Raw genomic sequence first — 21,562 nt, 5'->3', positions numbered from 1 at the left:
AAAGCCCCTGCAGCGGGGTGGTGGTGGGGCACCCTGGAGGCTCAGAATGTGCACTAGACCCAGCAGAGGCCAGCAGGAGCCCTGGGAGGCCACCCCACCCCTGCAGGGCTCCTGCCCCCAGGGAAGCCGTGGCCCTCTGCTTCTGGCTTCCCCTTACCCTGGCTCTCTCCACTTCACTCCCTTGTTAACACCCCAGGCAGTTTCACCACTACCTCGACACCATGACGAAAGACATCTTGGTCCCCAATCTGCAGTGGCATGCCGGGAAGACTGCAGCAGCCATCCGCATGGCAGCTGTGTCCTGCCTCTGGGCACTCATCAGCAGTGATATCCTGTCAGAGAATCAGGTAGGGCTCCCAAGGGCACCTGCCCCAGCAGGGTAGGGGGGACACGCACACAGCTGCCAGATCCCATGTTCTGCAGCCACTGGGGGCGGGGGGAGCGTGGGTCCACGGGCAAGTGTGACCTGCAGGCAACAGCTTGTGTTTCGATCATCGGGGGTTTTCTTGGGATATCTACTAAATGTTACTCCTTGCAGAGCAGAGAGCATAACCACAGGAACCTACCTGAGTTAGGCAGATCTTGGGCTTTCTGTGGACTATCAGGGAAGCGGGGCCTGCTCGCTGTCACTGGTCTCAGCCCCACATCTGTGGACGCATGGCCAGGGGCTTGCCTAGTGCATGAGCTCCCCTTCCTGCTACGCTGAACCACCGTGATCTGAGTTACAGCGTCCCCCAAATTTGGTTGGACACAATAGACAGTAGCAGAAAGTAGGTAGCATTTGTGTTTCCAAGACTGTGAACAATGGATTTTTCAACTCACCAAGTTAAGCAAAATTGCCCAAGTCATGGAGGTTTTAAAATCAGGGTTCAGGGTTTTTGTTTTTGTTTTTTTTCTTTTTTTAAAGATTTTATTTACACATTTGTGAGAAAGAGAGAAAGCACACAAGCAGGCAGAGGCAGAGGGAGAAGCAGGCTCCCCTCTGAGCAAGGAGCCCGATGCGATGTGGGACTTGATCCCAGGACTCTGGGATCATGACCCGCGCCAAAGGCAGATCCTTAACGACTAAGCCACCCAGGCATCCCAAGGTTCAGGTTTTCTTATGTAAAATTTCCAGATGGTCTTCCAGATTCCATTCTGTTTGTAGGAGAGCCAGGCCCCTCGCATGACGGGCAAGGCATGTCCCTGGCAGTGTCCTTGCCGGACTGGGGCCCCAGTCCCTCATATCCTCTCTTTGCAGATGCGGGAAGTGCAGGAGACACTCATGCCAGACATTCTAACCACCCTGGAGGAGGACTCTCAGAGGACACGATTAATTTCGTGCCAGATCATTAACAGATTTCTAAAAACCTCCGGCAGCGTGGCTGATCCAGAGAAGTTCATCAAGATTTACCCTGGTAGGACCTTTTTCTTTCTGTTCTTTTGTAGGGAAGCTAGAAACTGCCCCTTTGACTCTCGGTCAGGTTGGTGCTGAGTCCCCGCGTGGCTGTGACGGATGAACTGTCTGTGGGTAGATAGCATAGTCCGGGGTGGCCTGTGCCCAGGAATTAGGGGTGCAGTCCCACCACATAGCAGGGGTCCTGCAGTGCAAGGGTGGGCACCCATTCATGCCTGAAGTCCTGTGTCTCTGCCCTTCTGTGGCGCCCAAGCACCCGGTGCCAGTCAGATGCAGGAGCAGCACAACAACGGATGCAGAGGGTCCTAAAACACCTGCGAAACCCAGCATGGGGAAGGACAGCAGGTACCCTCATTGCTGGAGGGGAGATGTGAATTCTGGAACCCACCTCCAAGTTCAAACAGAATTGCCACTGGGAACCAAGATGTACCTGAGAAAGAGCCCAGGAGACCTTCTTGAATGCCACGCAGAGACTCCAGGGAGGGCCCCTGTGGACGCAGAGGAGCGGTGTTGGTGCTGGCCAGGGCTGCAGTGTCTGGACAAACCCGTGGCTCTCCACTCCTACCGCTGGCCGCGGGCACACAGCAGAGCCTCGGCGTGTAGTGATTGGTGGACAGCCACCTGTCCTTCCCCGAACCTCGGCATGTAGTGATTCTAAGAGGTGGTCATAAGAATTCCTGGAAATGAGATTCAGCTGGGGGGCTGCTGGGTGCACGAGACTGAACATGGCAGAGAGCGGATGCCGGGAGAGGAAGATGCGTGTCTGCGGGGGAGGCTTGGGCTGTGCAGCAGAGCTCCGGAATGAGGGACGGACGGACGGCCAGCATTGGAAGAGGTGGAGGCTCAGAATGTTCTGGAATGGCAGGCTCTGCATCTTGACGAAACCCAGAGTCGAAGTCACCTTTCCCACACGGTCTTGCAAGTTTGTTTTTGGTTTTGTGTTTATTTCCATCACGACGATGACGACCTCCAGACTCCCGTCTGTGAACACATCCAGCCAGCGTGGTTTGTGGAATGTCCACACTTGTTGGGCTTTTGCTCACTTTTTTTTTTTTTTTTTTAAAGATTTTATTTATTTCTTTGAGAGAGAGAGACAGTGAGAGAGCATGAGCGAGGAGAAGGTCAGAGAGAGAAGCAGACTCCCCGTGGAGCTGGGAGCCTGATGCGGGACTCGATCCCGGGACTCCAGGATCATGACCTGAGCCGAAGGCAGTCGTCCAACCAACTGAGCCACCCAGGCGTCCCTTTTGCTCACTTTTTAAAACAAAACCCAGTGAAAAGATGGTTCATTTGGGGGCATTTGGGGTTGCTTTAAGTCCAGGAGGATTTCCTCGGTGGGCTCCCTTATTTGCAGCTCTAGCTTCATGCTCGCGGGAGCGGTGTGTTGGCAGAAGTATGGCCGCTTGACCGCAGAGGGCCGGCGTCCCGAGCTACCTTCTCTGAGACCTCCCACGACTCTGATGCATATGCCTGGCACGGACCACGTGCGAGCCAGCTTTTCCTGAGGGAGCCGCTGCCTGTGATGGCTGATGATTACTGTTTTCAGCGGCCGAGTGGTCCGGCCCCAGAGCTCAGCAGAAACAAGCCTGATGCAGGTGTCGGCTGTCATGTCACCAGGCCCTGAGCACTGTCCCCAAGCCTGCAGTTTGAGGGAGGGGGGTGTCTGCACATCAAGGGGACGGGGCAGCCAGCTGTGTGTGTGATACCTGTGGTGAGAGACTCTGAGCATTTTGGAGCCACAGAGGGCATGGGGCTGCCTCGTGGGTGAGGACACAGGGTAGAACAGCCCAGGTCTGCGCACATGCACAGCACGTGCAGGACCAGTCACTCCCTGTGTCCGCCTCTTGGCCAGTGCAGTCAAGGGATCCCAGGACACTGGGAGCTGCCCCAGTTCCTTGTGTGTGAACACCAGGCTCCCCACAGGATGTGGGTTTCCTGGGGCCCGAGGGTGAGCGCGCCCCGCTGTGGGGTCAGGTGCCTGCTCCAGTCCCTGTCTCACTGTCCTGTCCTGCCCTCCCTCCAGAGCTCCTGAAGCGTCTGGATGACGTTTCTCATGAAGTGAGGCTGGCGGCCACCTCCGCCTTGGTCACATGGCTGGCGTGTGTCCCGAATGACGACAGGAAGGCCCACTATCAAAGCAACATCCAGTTCCTGTACAGAGAGCTCCTCGTGTACCTCGATGACCCAGAGGCCGCTGTCCAGGATGCGGTGTTAGGTAGGTGTGGCGTGACGGGCGCTTGGTTCTGAGACCTGTCTGGAGCACGGAGGCCTGGCCTTTGGAGCACGGGGTAGCAGGTCCGCGGCCTTGGGGTCTCTTTGGACCCACATCAGTGCTGACCCAAGGCCTTTGTCTTTGTGGGTTATAGCCTGTAATGTTGGCCATGATAGAAAGTAAAGTTGGGGAGCGACTGGGGTGCTAAGTTGGTTAAGTGTCTGCTTCTGGCTCAGGTCATGATCTCAGTCCCAGGATCGAGTCCTGCTTGGCAGGGAGCCTGCTTCTCCCTCTGACCCTCCCTCCATTCAGTGCTTACCTCACTCATGCACTTTTCTGAAGCAGATAAAATCTTAAAAAAAAAAAAGAAAAGGTTGAGAAAAAAATCTTAGATATTTGTTAATTTGTTTAGAGTAACAGTAAGGCCATTGTGTGTTAACATAAATGACGTGGCTTTGGAAGATATATTTTCCAAAACAAAGTAACAAGCCGAAAGAATGGTGTTGTTTCACTTTGTGGCTCTCCGTGGAAGACAGAGGTGTTCACAGCGTTGGCAGTGGCCCTGATGTGTGGCACTGGTGAGGGCAGGTGGAGGAAATCCAGCCTCAAGCAGGTGCGCAGCTGGAAGAGAAGCACCGTTATAGGTCCCTGTGGTCGTGCTTGGCTACTGCCCTACACTGGCCAGGCAGGTGCCCAGAGTGGGGACCCCAACGACATTCACGCCTGATGGTCCATCTGCACGTCACCCATGTCTAGAAGTCACGCTGATGAGTGCAGAGCTCGGAACAGTCTTGGGAAAAAAAGCTTGTGGCAGCCGTCGGGCTCGTGGGGGCAGAAGCAGGTTCCCTGTACCTGCCGTTTCTGCTGGAAAGCCACAAATGCTGTCTCTCTACTGGTTTCTGAGCAGGTGTCCTGCCAGGGGCCTGAGTGTGCCCAGGCTGACTCTGTCCTGTTGTTTGTCAGCTGGTCATTCTTAGCGGGGCATGCGGCATGCTGGGGACCCAGCACACCCCTGCTGTGCCCCCCATCAGTGCACAGGATGCTCAGAAGTTGGGTCCAGTGAGCTCGGGGAGCGTGGCTTCAGTGTCCCCACAGCAGCCACGGGAAGTGTCCTGCAGAGGCGTGTAAGTAAAATACCGATTATGAGATCTTGGAGCGGAAGTGTAAAAAATATGCCAGTAACCCAAAAGTAGTCAAGGAACAAGGACAGGAAGAATACAGAAACAGGGACAAACAGGAAACAGACCAAATCCAGCCTCGGCTGCAATCTCGTGGCATGTTAACGAGCCAAACGCTCCAGTTTAAAGGCAGGCATCGTCAAGTCAGTAAAAAAATTAGACTCTAAACTAATGGATTAAGGTATAAGTTGGGTGCCGGAGGACTGACCTAATAAAGGAATTTTTACTGCGTTGTTGAGGACATTCTTGAGGGATCTCAAGGGGCATTGGAGGCTCATGGACCCTGCCCATAGTGAGCAGAGAGCCATGCCTGCTGGGGTTACGGACACAGTTTTGACTCCCAGACCCAAGGTCCTGCAGGACCCCTAGGGACCCTCGCACACACAGAGCCGCCACCCTGGGCCGTCACCGGCAGGAGTGCGTGACCGTGTGGCCTGTTTGGACAGCTGGGCGGTATTCTCCAGGCACCAGCAGCTGGAGGACACCCCGGTGTGCTGGCTTCACTCTGCAGCCATACCAGGTGTGGAGGGGGAGTCTGGCTTACGCGGCCAAGTTCTCGCAAGCCCCACACCTTGCTCTCTCCTTAGTTTTGTAAGGAACTGCCAAACTGTCCTCCAGAGTGGCCGCCCCGTCTCACATTGCCACCTGTACCCCACGGCTCCATGTCCTCACCAGCACCTGCTGGGGATGGTGTTTCGGGTTTTGGCCGTTCTCACGAGTGTGTGGCTGTGTGTGCTGTTGTTTACATCTCCAATTCCCTGGGGACACGCAAGCTTGCGGGGGGGCATCTCTCAGCCGTGTCTCTTCCTCCTTGAGGCGGCATCAGGGTCTCCCACGTCTCTAACGGGCACCCTGTTTGCGTTGGGTAGCATCAGGGTCTCCCGCGTCTCTCATGTCGGGCGGTGTTGGGGTCTCCCACGTCTCACATGCGCCCTCTTCACGTCAGCCGGTGTCAGGGTCTCCTGCATCTCTCATGTGCGCCATATTTGGGCAGGGTCCGGGTCTCCCACATCTCTCACATGCACTGTGTTCACGTGTTCGCGTGTTCGTGTGTTCTGGAGTTCTCTTCGAGAGAACTTACAGACATGCAGGCAATTTCAAGAAACCAAAAGTTGTTGCCGCCGTTGGGGAAAACCAGGTCCTGGAGTTGTTAATTCACAGGGATGGGGATTTCAGGACCTGGTGAAGTTGGCACTTAATCAAGGAAAAATCCATCATGAAATGCAAGATTTAAATAAGGAAGTGGAGAGAGAGACCATGATGTTCAGTAACTACGAAAACAGCTAAAGGAAGCAGAACGAATACTGACTCCAGTGTTACCCAGAGAAACTCACATCAGTAGAAGAGGCCCGAGAAGGTGGCTTCTTCTCAGAAGAAGTGACTCAGGTGCCCTAGGATGGCTGCGAGTCCTGCTGCATGTGCCCCGCCGACCTGGGTCACAGGGGACCCACAGAGCCCACACTCGGCGGATTTAGAGACGAGAAGTGGATTATTGGGTCCCTGATGCTGTAAACGGTCCCTTACTGGGGGACGCACTCACAGCAGGCAGATTGTTAGATGTCCTTGCTCCACCATGCCTATGGCAGTCAGATGACGTGAGTAAATAAAAATCATCACCACATGCAGGGTCACCGGTTCTCTCCCGAGTTTCCTTCGGGATCCTGTAGCTCTTGTAGTTTCATATGTCAGTCTGTGATCCATGTGGAGTTCATTTTTGTGAAGGATGTAAAGTCTGCATCTAGATCTCCCTCCCTCCCTCCCTCCCTCCCTCCCTTCTTTCCTTCCTTTCCTCCTTCCCTCCTTCCTCTGGATATCCACTTGTTCCAGACCATTTACATAAAAGGCTGCCTTTGCTCCCGTGTTGCCACTGCTCTGTTACCAAAGATCATAGGACTGTGGGCCCGCGTCCACTGTAGGTCCATATCAACTGTGGGTCTGCGTCTGAGCTCTCTCTTCTGGTCCACCGAGCTATCTGTTCTTCCAACAAGACCACACTATCCGTTTCTCTGGGGTTGTGGAAAGTCGTAAGTCAGACTGTGTCGGCCCCCTTTCCTCCTTCAGGGCTGTGCTGGCCACTCTGGGGCTTCGGTCTCTGCACACAGACTGTAGATTGAGTTGGTCGGTATCTGCAGAATAACTTGCTGGGATTGTGATGGCCTTAAAGCTACAGATCGAGTTGACGAAAACTGGCATTGTGACAATATTGACTCTACCTATCCATGAACATGGCTCTCTCCATGTATTTTATTATGTTTTATTTTTTTATTTATATGTTACCTTTGTTTTATTTGTACATTATTTGTTTTATTTGTACATTACCTTTTTTTTTTAAAGATTTTATTCATTTGATAGAGAGAGAGAGCAAGCACAAGGGGAGCAGCAGAGAGAAAGGGAGAAGCAGACTTCCCACTGAGTGGGGAGCCTGATGTGGGGCTTGATCCCAGAACACTTGAGATCATGCTGTGAGGAAGACAGACGCTTAACCGACCGAGCCACCCAGGGGCTCCAATAACGTGATTTTCTTTTTCAGCTTGTTGATGGGATGGATTACATTAATTGATTTTTTTTAAGATAGATTTATTTATTTATTTGAGAGACGTAGTGAGAGAGGGAACACAAGCAGAGGGAGTGGGAGAGAGAAAAGCAGCCTCCCCGCAGAGCAGGGAGCCTAATGCGGGGCTCGATTCCAGGACACTGGGATCGTGACCTGAGCCAAAGGCAGACGCTTAACTGACTGAGCCACCCAGGTGTCCCACATTAATTGATTAATTGAAATACTGGACTAGCCTTGCATACCTAGGATAAACCCCACTTAGTGTTCATGGCTAACTCTTTTTATACATTGTTGGATTCGATTTGCTACTATTTTGTTGAGGATTTTTGCATCTCTCTCTGTTCACGAAAGATAATGGTTTATATTTTCTTGTAATGCCTTTGGTGTTGTACTTGGGCCATCCTGGCCCTGTAGACTGAGTTAGGAAGCTTCCAGCTTCTGGAAGAGTGTAGAGAATTGGTATCATTTCTTCCTGAAAGTTTGGTAGAATTCACCGGTGGACCCCTCTGGGGCTGGTGCTTTCTGTGTTGGGAGGTTGTTAATTCTTGATTCCATTTCTCTGATGTAGGTCTTCTATCCTTGTATGTCTTTTGGGACCAGCCCACCTCCTGGGGTCCTCGTATCTGTGGGCTGCAACTTGTTCAGAGGACCGGCTTTTGGTTTTCTCGATTTTCTCTGTTGATTTCCTGCTTCAATTTCACTGATTTCCACTTAATTCTTATTCTTTTCTTCTGCTCACCTTGGATTTAATTGTCTTTCTTTCTCTAGTTTCCTAAGGTAGGAAATTAAAGGATTGATTTTTTAGATCTTCTTTTCTCACAGATGCATTTGATGCTGTAAATTCCTCTCCAAGCAATGTTTTCACTGCAATCCACGAATTTTGGTTGTGTTTTCCTTTTCATTCAGTTCAAAATAGTCTTTAGTTTCTTTTCAAAAGATTTTGTCTCTGACTACTGCGTTATTAAGAAATGTGTTCTTTATTCTCCAAGTATGTGGGATTTTCCAGTTGATCTCTTGTTGATTTCTGGTTTAACTCCATTATGGTCTGAGAGCAGACATTGTAGGACTTCTATTTTTTAAATTTGTCACGGTGTTTTTCATGGCCCAGAATGTGGCCCGCTTGGTGAGTGGGCCTGGGGGCCGGAGAAGAGTGTGTGTTCGGCTACTGTTGGATGGACGCATCTGCAAACTCTTGTCATGGCTCCTGGCAGATGGTGCTACAGAGGTCGGTCGTGTCCTCGCTGACCTTCCACCTGTGGGTCTGTCCACTGGGATAGCGGGTGTGGAAGTCTAGCCAGTGTGGATTCACCTGCTTCTCCTTGCAACCCTGTCCATTTGGCCTCGCTTAGTTTGGTGCTCTGTTATCAGGCATGTCCGTATTAGAGATCCTCATGTCTTCTCAGAGAACAGACCCTTCCTCACTGGGTCACGTGCAGCCACTCAGTCCTGGATAACTTGCCTCGCGTTGCAGTCTGCTCTGTTCCTGGCTGTTTTAACTGGGCTGTGAAGCTTATTCCCATAAGCAGCAATGGTTTACTATTGATTCCTGGCGTTTTGAGGGTGTGTTCCTGTTTTACAGAGGTCCTCAAAGCAGGCAGCATTCTGTTCCCTGAGCTCCTGGTGAGAGAGACGGAGGCTGTCGTCGAGAAGCACCGCTCCCCTGCCCACTGCCAGCAGCTTCTGAGTTACCTGCAGGCCCTGCCGCTGGCCCAGTGAGCGCGGAGCCCAGACCACGGAGCCAGACCCAGCTCCTGTCCTTCCCACCACAGGAGGGTGCGACCTTCAAACCTCACGACGAGACACCTGCTAGTTGATAGCCTGAGACGTTCACGGGCAGGACTCCAAGAGCAAGAATGTATTCCCTAAGAAATGTGCCCAGGGTTCTCCTGAGATGGAGCTCCAGCCCAAGAGTTTTGGAAATAATGTTCACTGTGTTATTTATACAGTTCTTTGACCACTCTCGCAAAAATCTATAGGTTATTTGAAATTAAACCTCACTGGCATCTGCTCACACCGGCAACCTGATCAGCCTGTTTGTTTCCAAGCTTCATGCACTTGCTATGCTCTTGAGTTAGGATCTCTAACCTAACCCCACCCCACCAAGACTATTTCTTTAAGCAAAGGTTATTAAAAAATTATTCTTTCCTTGGGTTGTGTTTACTAAAACAGTATCACAGTGAACAGACTAAAAGGAACTTGAAATTTTTATCAATCAAATTTTTCCTGTTTAAAATATTCTGGAACTCAAAATGTTATATGGATACATTCGGTCATGTTTTTTTCTCCTGTCAGTAATGCAAACAGTGTTGAAAATAGAATACTTAACCAGATATAATTTTGGTTGCTCTCTTATAAGTAGGAGTAAAGTATAATTGGGTTTTATTCTCTAGCACTTTCTACACCCAAGTGCCTAAAAAAAAATTTCATTTTAAATGGATATTATTTCCAAAAGCCAAATATTTATGTTAACACAGGGGAGTAAATATTGTGTGTATTTTCTAACAACCAGATATTAACATTTATGCTTAAGTGTTTGAAAATGTCATTAAAAATATTTATTATAATTACCTTGTACACCTGTCTTAATGTGTTTGGTAGTTAATTGACATTTTTAGAGTTGCTCATTTTTCCTTAGATTTAACCTGTCAGTGATGCCGGCCTCAGGAATTGCAGGCCGCGGGACGGGCTCCTCCACTACTCAGTGCAGTGCCCTCTGTGGACACCAGGTGGCAGGGGCTGCAAACCCCCCATCAGGAGGGCGTCCGTGGGAAAGCCTGGCTGTTTGGTGGGGGTCAGTAGGCCTGGACAAAAGGTGGGACCCGAATGTGCACCACAGACTTCGGTTACTGCCCCCACACCTCAAGGCGGTGCACCCCCAGCCTGCAGTGCCAGCTGCTTTCCCACCACGGAAAGCCTCCGGAGATGTGATGGGGTGTGAGCCCGTTCTGTGAGTGACGGCAGGTGTGGAGGCCTAGGGTCCCCTCGGGGACGTCACCCACCAGTTCCCTGATTGCCCTCTATGTGCTCTGCTGTTTCCTTCCTCAGCGTCACCTGGAAATCTGCAAGGAATGCAGATTATGGGGTCTCAGCCCAGATCTGTGGTGGGCCCAGTGGCCAGCCCTCCAGGGGATTGATCCCCTAAACTGGGGAGCCCCACACACTTTCATGTTCAGCAAGAGCCCAATGTTCCATCTTGGATCGGCCATGAAGTATCACAGGAGCCAAACGGAAGTGGCCGAGACCTTGGCTGGAGGTCACAGGCACAAGGCAGGCATGGTTGGACGCTGGCATCGGCGGCCGGCTGCCAGAGAAAGATGGGCATGGCATTCCAGCTTCTGGACGTCTCTGAGAGGAAGCATTCCGAGCATTGCAGAGGTCAGTGCCACCCGGCATGGCGTCTACAGGTGGGTGTGTTCAGAGAAAGACACACAACCTCAGCTCACAAAAGTTAGCTAAACACCTGAAAACCAACATGTCCTTCTTCGTAAGCTTTTTAAATTCTTGGGGTGTCTGGGTGGCTTGGTGAGTGAAGCATCTGCCTTCGGCTCAGGTCATGATCCCAGGGTCCTGGGGTCGAATCCCATGTGGGGCTCCCTACTCAGAGGGAGGCCTTTTTCACCTTCTTTCCCTCCTCCTGGCTCATGTTCTCTCTCCCTCTCCTGCTCAAATAAAAATAAAATATAAAAAAAATATTTTTTGAAAGTCGTCCACGCTGCTCAGTTAAACCAGCAGCTGTCTGTGGTACGTTAACCTTCCGGCACAGGTGCGAAAAAACAGGGACGTGTGGGATGTAGCCCCTGAGGGTTGGCAGCATTACCGAGACATACTTAGGCACTGTGACAGTCACCCCCACTGGGTATGCAGTTGGGTGGGAGTCAAAAAATCTTCAGAGCTGTCTTTGGACACCTGTGTCACCCGGAGAGCATCACCGAGCCCGAGTGCAGCTGACCCCTGCCTGCGTTCCCAGCCCAGCAACCACTGAGCTGCTCTGTCTCCAACCTGGCGTCTGTTCTAGATGCTTCATGTACATGGAATCATCTCTGCAGTCTTCAGAGTCTGGCTTTTTTCTCATACCACAGAGCTTTTTTCTGGTTTTTTTTTTTAAGATTTTATTTATTTATTTGACAGAGAGAAATCACAAGTAGGCAGAGAAGCAGCTAGAGAGAGAGGAGTAAGCAGGCTCCCTGCGGAGCAGAGAGCCCAATGCGAGGCTTGATCCCAGGACCCTGAGATCACGACCTGGCTCAACCCACTGAGCCACCCAGGTGCCCTGGCACAGAGTTTTTGAGGGGATTTATTTATTTGTGCGGAGTTCTGGGGTCAGCAACCCCTCTCTCCGAAGGACCAGAACATCCTTTTAGGCTTTGAGGTCTCAACTCTATTTTCCGTTCACCCACTGATGGGCACTTTGGGTGAGGCCATTGTGAATAGAACTGCTGTGGGCTCTGTGACCCGCGTGGGCATGCTTCCGCTGTCTGGGGGCTCCTCAGGGCGGAATGGCCTGTGTATTTGATATGTTTGTGGCCCCTGACGGATCGAGGGACTGCTGTTTTCAACTGCTCGGTGGAAGGATGCTTGCCCTACAGTTCACTGCACACACTTAAAGCGGGCAGTTTGACGAGTCCTGACCCACGTGCACCCATGAACCTCCCACCACCCCGAAAGTTCTCCCTGCCCTCTCCTGCACCCCGCCCCACCCCAGACGACTCTGTTCTGGTCCAATTGCCACACAGTGTGCCCTGCGTGTTCTGGACTGACGCAGCACATCTTCACCCTTCAGCGTTTTGCCCTTCTTTGGTGAGGCACCATTATTTCGAGCTGTGTCCACACCGTAGCGCCCGTGGGTGGTTGCTTGATCCTCGCCATTGCTGGGCAGTACCCCACTGGCTGACCACACCGCAACCTCAGTGCAGGCTGGCTCCTAGCTCCCGGCTCCTGCAGAGAAGCTCCTCCCCAGGCTGGCGCCCAAGTCTCTGTTAGGACTTAGCTTTCACTCTGACCCCCCCATCCTCACCCCGGGGAAGCATCTGGGAGGGGACGGGCAATTGCACTGGATGCCATTTAAGTTTTTAAGAGACTGTAAGCTGTTTTCCAGGGTGGCGGTACCCCTTTATCTTCCCACCAGCACCGTCGGACAGTCCCGGTTCCTCTCATCTCTGCCAACATCTGATACATCAGCCTTTTCCGTTTCAGCCATTGTGACAGGTATGGGCTGATGTCTCAGTATGGTTTTAGTTTGCATTTCCTTCATGTCTCATGGTGTTGAGTAATTTTTCATGGGCTTATTGGCCATCTGTAGTTCTTCATTGGCGAACTATCTTAAAATCTTTTGCCCATTTAAAAAAAAATCTATTTATTTTTAGAGACAGAGCCCACGCACGCATGCAAGCAAGGGGAGGGGCAGAGGCGGAGTGAGAAAGAGAGAATCCCAAGCAGACTCTGCACTGAGCGCAGAGCCACGCGTGGGACTGGACCTCATGACCCTGAGATCGTGACCCGAGTCAAAACCAAGAGTCAGTCGCTCGACCGAGCCACCCACACGCCCTCCTCTTGCCCATTTTTTAAAAATCAGGCTTTCTGTTGAATGTGAGTCGTTCCCATACTCTGGGCACAAGTGCTTTACCATCGATGATTTGCAGACACTTACTCTTGTCATGGAGCTTGTTTCTCACTTTTTAAGATTTCATTTTTAGGTAATCTTTGCACCGAACATGGGGCTTAAGATCACAGCCCTGAGAGGGGCACCAGGGTGGCTCAGTGGGTTAAAGCCTCTGCCTTCGGCTCTGGTCATGATCTCAGGTTCCTGGGATCAAGCCCTGCATCGGGCTCTCTGCTCAGCAGGGAGCTTGCTTTCCCTTCTCTCTCTGCCTGCCTCTCTGCCTACTTGTGATCTCTGTCTGTCAAATAAATAAATAAAATCTTTAAAAAAGAAAAAAGATCACAGCCCTGAGATCAGGAGCTGCACGCTCTGTCGACTAAGCCAGCTGGGCACTTCTGTTTTCATTCTTTTTTTTTTTTTTTTAAAGATTTTATTTATTTATTTGACAGAGAGAAATCACAAGCAGGCAGAGAGGCAGGCAGAGAGAGAGGAGGAAGCAGGCTCCCCGCCGAGCAGAAAGCCCGACGCGGGGCTCAAACCCAGGACCTGGGATCATGACCTGAGCCGAAGGCAGCGGCTTAACCCACTGAGCCACCCAGGCGCCCCTTCTGTTTTCATTCTTTAACAAAGTCTCAAAGAACAGAAGTTTCTAGTTTCAAAGGAATTTATCAGTATCTTATTATGCTTCTGGTGTTATATCTAAATTATTCACTTACACCAAAGTTTCACTTCCTAAATTTTAAACTCAAAAAGTTATTTTCATAAAGATGATTCCTTTACTCGCTGTACCTACACCATGGTTCAAAGGCAAGATTTACTTCCTTTGGAAATCTCCTTTCAGAGCATCTGGTGGCTCCATCACTGGGCGTCTGCTTTCGGCTCAGGTCATGATCTCAGGGTGCTGGGACAGAGTCCCGCATCAGGCTCCCTGCTCAGCGGGTTCCTGCTTGTGTTCCCTCTCTCACTGTCTCTTTCTGTCAAATAAATAAATAAAATCTTAAGAAAGAAAAAGAAAAAATCTCCTGTGATTTGAATGAAACTAGGAGATCTCTCTAGGGTAAACTGGTTGAAAATAAAACCCCTACCTTTTAGTAACCAGAGACAGCCCCCTATGGGACAGTATAGGATGATCTTTAAAAAGCATTAGTAATCGGGGCGCCTGGGTGGCTCAGTGGGTAAAAACCTCTGCCTTCAACTCAGGTCATGATCCCAGGGTCCTGGGATCGAGCCCCACATCGGGCTCTCTGGGCAGCGGGGAGCCTGCTTCCCCTTCTCTCTCTCTCTCTGCCTGCCTCTCTGCCTACTTGTGATCTCTGTCTGTCAAATAAATAAATAAAATCTTAAAAAAAAAAGCATTAGTAATCATAAACAAGGAGCACAGCGCTGTCTAGGATGAACCAGAAATAAAAGGAGGAAAGAGGTAGTAGCTGCTGAGCTGCTCTCATGCAGATACAGCATTTCTGGAAGGGTACAGAAGAAGCAGGTGGTTGCCTCTGGGATGTGGGGGGAACCTGCATGACAGGGACTGGAGTAGGACTTCAGTCTATGCTTTTTGGTGCCTTTGAATTTACTTTCTTGCGCATGTATTTCTTATTCAAAAACACAACTCTGCTGAGACTCCTCAATCAGAAACCCGCGGACACTGGTGATGTTTTTAGCTCTGAGGCCAGCACACCTGTTTCCTCTGTAGAGAACAGGGCCCTGTTCCAGGCAAGGATATTCTGGACGTTTATCAAGAGGTTGTTTTGTTGAGAAATGAAAATGTGGGCACTTGCACCCAAGTGTTCATAGCAGCTGTCCTCCAGCCCCAAATGTCCATCAATAGTTACGAGTGGATCTGCACGCTGTCCACTGCACTGAACAGTGCGCCCAGACGAGAGGAGCAGACTCGGACGCACGCCACGGGGTGGCTCTCCCAGCCGTCGGGCTGTGTTAAGGAAGCCAGGGTTTCCGTGAAAATGAGTGTAAGATTCTAGAACAGGCAAAGCAGATCCACAGAGGCTGGGCTGTTCGTCCCTCTTCTCTACTTGTGTATGTGTGAATTTTGCGTGAGCTTTTTCATAATTGAAAGTGTGGAAACTTCAAAACAATCATGGATTGAGCTTGGAAGGCAGAGGCTAAGACTAAATGCTTTCAGACGCTGCCTCTCCTCCAACCCAGAGCACAAAATGGGGTGTCCCCTTACAAAGACCCACTCTTCCACTGCCAGTTGCCTTACAACCAGCTTGGAAAATTAAGTTTTCTGTAAAGATAAATCTTCCCTCCGGACTTTTCCCGGTGTTCCAGGACTCTCCAAATACATCATTCAGACATGCAGTCATTGCCCATGTGATAGAAGACATAAGAGAAACAATTACTGGATGTTACTTGGGATGGCAGGCTATGGATAGCTTATTTTCCTGACATTGAGTCATTCAGAAGTTTAAAATCCTTTTCAGAGGCCATGGGCAGTGCTGTTGAGGACGACAACTGGGATCTCAGGGGGAGGCTGCCACTGAGTCCATGGCCTGCCCTGCCTTTGACCTAAGCATGTCCTTGGCCTTGTCCCCAGGGGTCTGAGCCCCTCTCCTGTGACTCTTTCTATAAGCAAACGATGGTTTCAGGAGCCGGCTCGGACACTGAGACCTGGACCCTGTGCCAAGGACAATGGTACTCGCTGATTTGTTCTTAGGCATCTGGGTGGGGTTTTCTGGTCTTGGAAAGTGTAATCTGAAGAGAATGGCACCTGTTGCTGGCAGACAAGTGTAACCCTAGACAGAAGGATCTTGTAGAAGTCTAGGTGTTTTCTTCCTCTAGGACTTTGTTACCTTCTTTGTATTTCTGTCCTTCAGAGTGAGAGTTTACAGTTTTGGCTACAACTGAGAGCAAAGAGAGGCAGTTGAGTTGGCAAGTATGAACTAGGGGACCAACAATGGCCTTTTAAATTAAGGAAGGGGAACTCATGGGGTTTGGTGTTGGGGACACTGGCTCTGTTTCAGAGTCTCAGAACGACAGGCATTTCTATTGAGATTTTAATCCTCATGATCAACTGTTTTGGGCTCTCTGTCCGTGCAGGAGGTATTCTGGTTTTAACGTACACACATCAGTGTTGCCGCTTACAGGTGAACAACCTGCTGGAAATTACCCTGGTGGGAAGTCTGTTTATCCTCCAGAAGGGGCCTTGCTCTCAGAGGAATGGCCTCTTCAGCAACTAACACCTCTCATCAAAGTGCCTGAGTCTGTCCTTGCTCCCCTTATCCACGAAGTAAAGCTGATGGTTCAGAAACGACACGAAGCCCTTGATGACAGGCCATACCAAAACCACCGCTAGGCATTGCTAACGCGGGAGTGTAAGACTCCGGGATAACATCCTGCCTTCCCACAACTGCGCGAAGTGGGTGCCTCAGACCCCAGCCCTAGAGCCCCGCGCCCTGCCCGGCCTCGGTGCAGACGCCCACACCCCGCTCAACACCTAGCAGCCAGGCCACGCCCAAGCGCCCGGGGCTGTGTGCAGCTCGGGGCACCCCAGCCCCGCGCCCCCAGCGCCCGCTGCCCCAGGCCCCCCAGCACCCCAAGTGTCCACACCCTCAGCAACCCCGCTGCCCGCCCGCGCTCCCGGCGCCCGGACGCCTCCCAGAAGCCCGACAGGTGCCCCTGCAGCAGCGGCGAACTGGTGACCACAAGCAGGCCACCCTGGCCAGCCCCCGCCTGCACCTGTCGCCGCCGGACGCCGCCCGCTCCCGCGCCCCGCAGCCACGTAGGGCCTCGACTAAGCGCTTCCAGGCGGGTAGCGCCGCCACTTCCCAGTCGCCCCCGCGGCGAGGGCGCGGCCACGTGACCCGGACCCGTTCCGTCGCCGTTCTGTTGCCGACGCTGCCGCCACCGGAAGGCAATGCGCTGGCGCTTCTGCGCATGCCCAGCCCGTGGCGGCGCCGGCCCCAGCCTAGCCGCGTGGTCCAAACCCGGGCTCTTTCCTGGCGGGAGAAGCATTGCGGTCGAGAGTCGGCCGCCAGCCCCTGTCGGAATGACCTGGGCGAGGTCGGCGTGTCCGTCTCGAGAGCGTCGGATTGACTGACGGCAAGTACTGGGGCCACTAGGGTTCCAGCCATCCTCGCCGCGCTCACTCCCCCCGCCCTCCTAGTGGGGGAGGAGCCCCGAGGTGGGGAGGAGCGCTCGTCTACCGCACAGTGAGTACGCGCCCCCCAGGGGTGCTCCGAGTCCCTGTCCTGCTCGTCCCGATACAGCCCCTGCGGTGGGCAGTGAGTCCACGCTCCCCCGGGTGCTAGGAGTCCCCGTCCTGCTCGTCCCCGTGCAACCCCTGGGGTGGGCATTGAGTCCCCGGGGTGCTCCGAGTCCCCGTCCTGCTCATCCCCGTGCAGCCCCTAAGGTAGGCAGTTAGCCCGCGCTCCCCCGGGGTGCTCCGAGTCTCCTTCCTGCTAGTCCTCTTGCAGCCTCTGCGGTGGGCAGTGAGTCCCTGGGGTGCTCCGAGTCCCCGCCCTGCCCCTGCCGTGGGCAGTGAGACCGCGCTCACCCCGGGGTGCTCCAAGTCTCCTGCCCTGCTCCTCCCAATGCAGCCTGGCACCCCATACCACCCCTAGGGAGCACCCAGGATGCTGCAGAGCTTTGGGGTGTGGTCCACAAAGAGCCACCCACCTGCTCTTAGCCACATCCTTCCTGGTGGGAAGTATACTTCTCTGAGACCAGGAGTGGGAGGAGGAGGCTGGGAGTGCCCTTTCTTCCTTTTTCACCACACCCTCCTGCTACTCCAAATCAACCAGCACTTAGAAATGGGCCACTTAAACAAGTGGCCAGTTCCAGGGCGGGGACAGGAAAATACAAGATGAACCTGGCGCATCCTGCATCACTAGAAAGTAAGGAGGGGCTTGCAGAATGAGGGTGGGATGGGCAAGGACTCAGGAGCCAACCTGAATGGCCAAAGCAGGAACAGTGTGAGCTGCAGAGCAAATAATACTACTGAGTTATAACTTACAGGGTAACCGAAATACCCTCGAATCCATAGCGATAAAGTGTAAACAAGTAAGTGAGGGAGAAGGAACAGCTCTTTCCTGTGGAAAGACCACAATTAATAGACCATAGTAAGGATGAGAGAACTGGAAAAACAACTTTAGGCGAATGACAGCCTAGTAATTGTTGCAAGCCAGATCTCATAGATGCTAGACTAGTGGGCAAAAGTTTTGAGACCGATTATTGCCTCAAATCTCTCTCCCAAGATACTTATTAACAGGGACAAATAGTAACTTCATAGTGGAAAAACTTGATCAACACATCTCAACCAGGTAATTAAGGTATACAACGACAGCATTGGCCCCCGACGTCATAATGCATCGAGAAAGATACAGCAGCACTCCTGTGGTTTTCTTGCCAAAAATGCATCCCCTCAATCAGATCATGGGAAAACTTCAGAGAAATTCAAGCAAGGACATGGTACAATGTAACTGAGTACTCTTCAAAAGGGCCAAGCTCCCAAGAGAAGGAAATTCTGAGGAACTGTCCTAGATTGGAGGTGTCTAAGGAGAATGACAACTGAATGCAACGTGGGGTTGCAGATTGGCTTGGACTAGGAACAGTACTACTGTGGAAAAACATGAAATCTGAGTGAAGTCTGTAGTGTAGCTGACAGTATTTGCCATGGACTGAATGTTTGTGTGTTCCCGGAACTTCATACATTGAAACCTAATCCCCAGTGAGATGGTGTTTGGAGGTGAGGCCTTTGGGAAGTGCTTAGATCATGAGAATGGAGCCCTCATGAATGGCTTCAGTACCCTTGGAAAGGAGCTGAGAGAAGACAGCTGTCTGTGAACCCAGAAGTGGACTTTCACCAGGCACCAAATCTGCTTATACCGTGGTTTTGGACTTCCAGCCTCCAGAACTGCAAGAAATAAATTGTTTTTTAAGCACCCAGTCTGTGTTGTTTTCTTATAGTGGCCCAAACAGACCAAGACAGTATTGCACCAGAAATTACCTGGCTTTGATTAACCTTAGGAGAAACTGGGCAAAAAGCATTTGGGAACTCTCTGTGACTTTTTTTTTTTCTTTTTTTTCTTTTTTGCCAAAAACAGGTGGGCTAGGGTGAATTCATCCCTCTCCTAGACCAGGTGAGCAAGGGATATTCTCGCTTGTGTCCCAGGAGGGCAAGCTGATGAGAAGCTCGGACGGGTGCCCCTTCATGAACTCCCTGGTGCCCAGCGTGCCTCTGCTAGCTTGTTTGGTACAAATGTCCCGAGCGGGAACAAGCTTGGCAAATCAGAGAGCAGCAAGGAGGCCAGATGAGCGGGAGGAAGATGGCAGGAGGCGAGCTTGGACAGACAGCAAGCCTCAGATGGGTGGGGCCCTATCAGGTCAGGTTAGAGAAGGTATTCTCACCTACCCCTTCACATTGCCCATCTCTATTTTTTTTTTTTTAAGATTTATTTATTTATTTATTTGACAGAGATCACAAGTAGGCAGAGAGAGAGAGGAGGGGGGAAGCAGGCTCCCTGCTGAGCAGAGAGCCCGATGCAGGGCTTGATCCCAGGACCCTGAGATCATGACCTGAGCCACCCAGGCGCCCCTCCCATTTCCATTTAGTACAATTTTATTATCCTGCTGGGTTTTTCTCAATTACCTGTGCAGCATTGTGTAACACTTAGAACTTAAACCACTGTATCTTGTCCAGCAGCATGGGACAGTATCTGCCCTCTCGTACCACAGAAGACAGGGACCCATCCTTGACCGTTTGCCCTGCTTCCACCCACCTCCCAGCTCACGTCACCTAGATTTTGGCTTGCACATTGTCAAGGTTGCTGCCTGTCATTAGAACAGATTGAAAATGCTTTCTTCAGGGGCACCCTGGGTGGCTCAGTGGGTTAAGCCTCTGCCTTCCGCTCAGGTCATAATCCCAGGGTCCTGGGATTGAGCCCTGCATCCGGCTCTCTGCTCGGCAGGGAGCCTGCTTTGCTTCCTCTCTCTGCCTGCCTCTCTGCCTACTTGTGATCTCTGTCTGTCAAATAAATAAATAAAATCTTTAAAAAAAAGAAAATGCTTTCTTCATGCTTTGTTCATAGATGGGAGTCTCAAGGCTAAAAATCCATCAGGGGTTTTTCTGTTGATGGCTGCATGTGTTTAATTTATTGAACAGTCTGTTTCTCTAGCATTTGCCCCCTGCTCTATGCTCAATGGCCTTAAAATGATAATATTCCATGAACCGCCCAAGCTAATTCCGCAGTTTGGTCTGCTTTGTATTTGGGCCACAGCTTAGGTTTACAGCTTTTCCTTTTATTTATTGAGTTTCTAATTGCCTTTATTTTTTGTCATTGACAAAAGAGTGTGCCTTTACCGTATCCTCACATTGACCAGCCTCATGCTAAATCTTGCCCCAAATGTCCTCCTTTTCCCCTGGAGTCGTATGTCACAGAACTCTCCGGCCTCTGCCGTTCAGGCCTGCTCCCCAGCCGTCACTTTGGACATCACCCTGCAGGCCTCCAGACTGCCCCACTGGTCCCGTGCTTTCCCTGTTCTTGGTGTCCCTTGTTCTGTGAAGTACATCACAAGCATGTCCTCAGAAATGGGTGTCTGCGTACCAAAAAGGCCTTTAATTTGCCCTCATAGACAAACATAGACCTCTAGATCCCAAATTTGCCCCTAGAATTGTGACGGCACAGCTCCGTTAGCGTCTTGCTGTTGACAGTTTGATGATTCTTCCTTTCTAGGAGTCATGAGTTTTACTTCTGGATGCTGTTAATCCTTTTCCCCTAATATTCTGAAATTTCACAAGAACACTTCTAGATGGGATCTTTTCTTCGTTCACTCTGCTCTGTGCAGGAGGGGCCCTTTCTCCTAGTTCCCTCCATTCTCTGGTTCTAGAACGTCTGTGTGCATGGTGTTGAACTGGTCCCCCTTGATGAAGTTTCATTTTATTTTTTTTAAAGATTTTATTTATTTATTTGACAGATCACAAGTGGCAGAGGGAGAGAGAGGAGGAAGCAGGCTTCCTGCCAAGCAGAGAGCCCGATGAGGGACTTGATCCCAGGACTCTGGGATCATGACCTGAGCCAAAGGCAGATACTTAACCCACTGAGCCACCCAGGCGCCCAAAGTTTTAAAACGTAGGTAAGATCCAGAGCCGATGACCAAGAAAGAATTCTTGATATGTGTTGGTGCAGAATAGTGGTTTATCAAAGCACAGGGACAGGACCCATGGGCAGAAAGAGCTACTGGCCCTCGGTCCCCAGGAGTGGCTATTTATAGTCTCAGGAGTTGGGGAGGTGAGGACAAAGGGGGTGTTCAGAAGGGCTGTCATGTGGTAAAGAAGACTCAGGATACTGGAGGCCTGGGTATTGTCAAGCCAAGTTGTGGGGTTTTTAAAATTTTTATTCTAATGAGATACCAACATGAAGACAGTTGGGAGTCTTCTAGAAGTTAGGCTGTTGTAAATCACTAGGACATTTGTAAACCGAGGGAGATGGTCCTGCAAACCGAGGGAGACTCCTGTCCTGCAAGACTGTGATCTCTACTAGTTAACCATTTATTCTTCCTGTAGGGCAGCCAGGAGTGCCTGAGGAATGTCACACATGTCACAAGGCGGTGGGGGGGGGGGGGGGGGGGTGTGAGTAGGGTGCCCGCTTCTGCTTTGTCCTCCTTAGCT

General features: G+C 51.3%; 1 protein-coding gene across 1 annotated transcript in view; it reads left to right on the top strand.

The window, feature by feature from the left end:
• Positions 1-9,904, top strand: part of LOC111145867 (dynein axonemal assembly factor 5) — a 46,446-nt gene extending 36,542 nt beyond the window's left edge. Inside the window, exons 10-13 of the mRNA XM_022501145.1 lie at positions 197-347; positions 1,241-1,397; positions 3,420-3,611; positions 8,920-9,904. Coding sequence (XP_022356853.1) covers positions 197-347; positions 1,241-1,397; positions 3,420-3,611; positions 8,920-9,056 — 637 coding nt within the window. The 3' untranslated portion in view covers positions 9,057-9,904. The remainder of the gene's footprint in view (positions 1-196; positions 348-1,240; positions 1,398-3,419; positions 3,612-8,919) is intronic.
• The last annotated feature ends 11,658 nt before the right edge of the window (positions 9,905-21,562 follow it).

The sequence above is a fragment of the Enhydra lutris genome, unplaced genomic scaffold (assembly GCF_002288905.1).
Source record: "Enhydra lutris kenyoni isolate GAN:26980312 unplaced genomic scaffold, ASM228890v2 scaffoldscaffold13, whole genome shotgun sequence".
NCBI lineage: Eukaryota > Metazoa > Chordata > Mammalia > Carnivora > Mustelidae > Enhydra > Enhydra lutris.
This window is presented reverse-complemented; position numbering and strand designations above follow the sequence as displayed.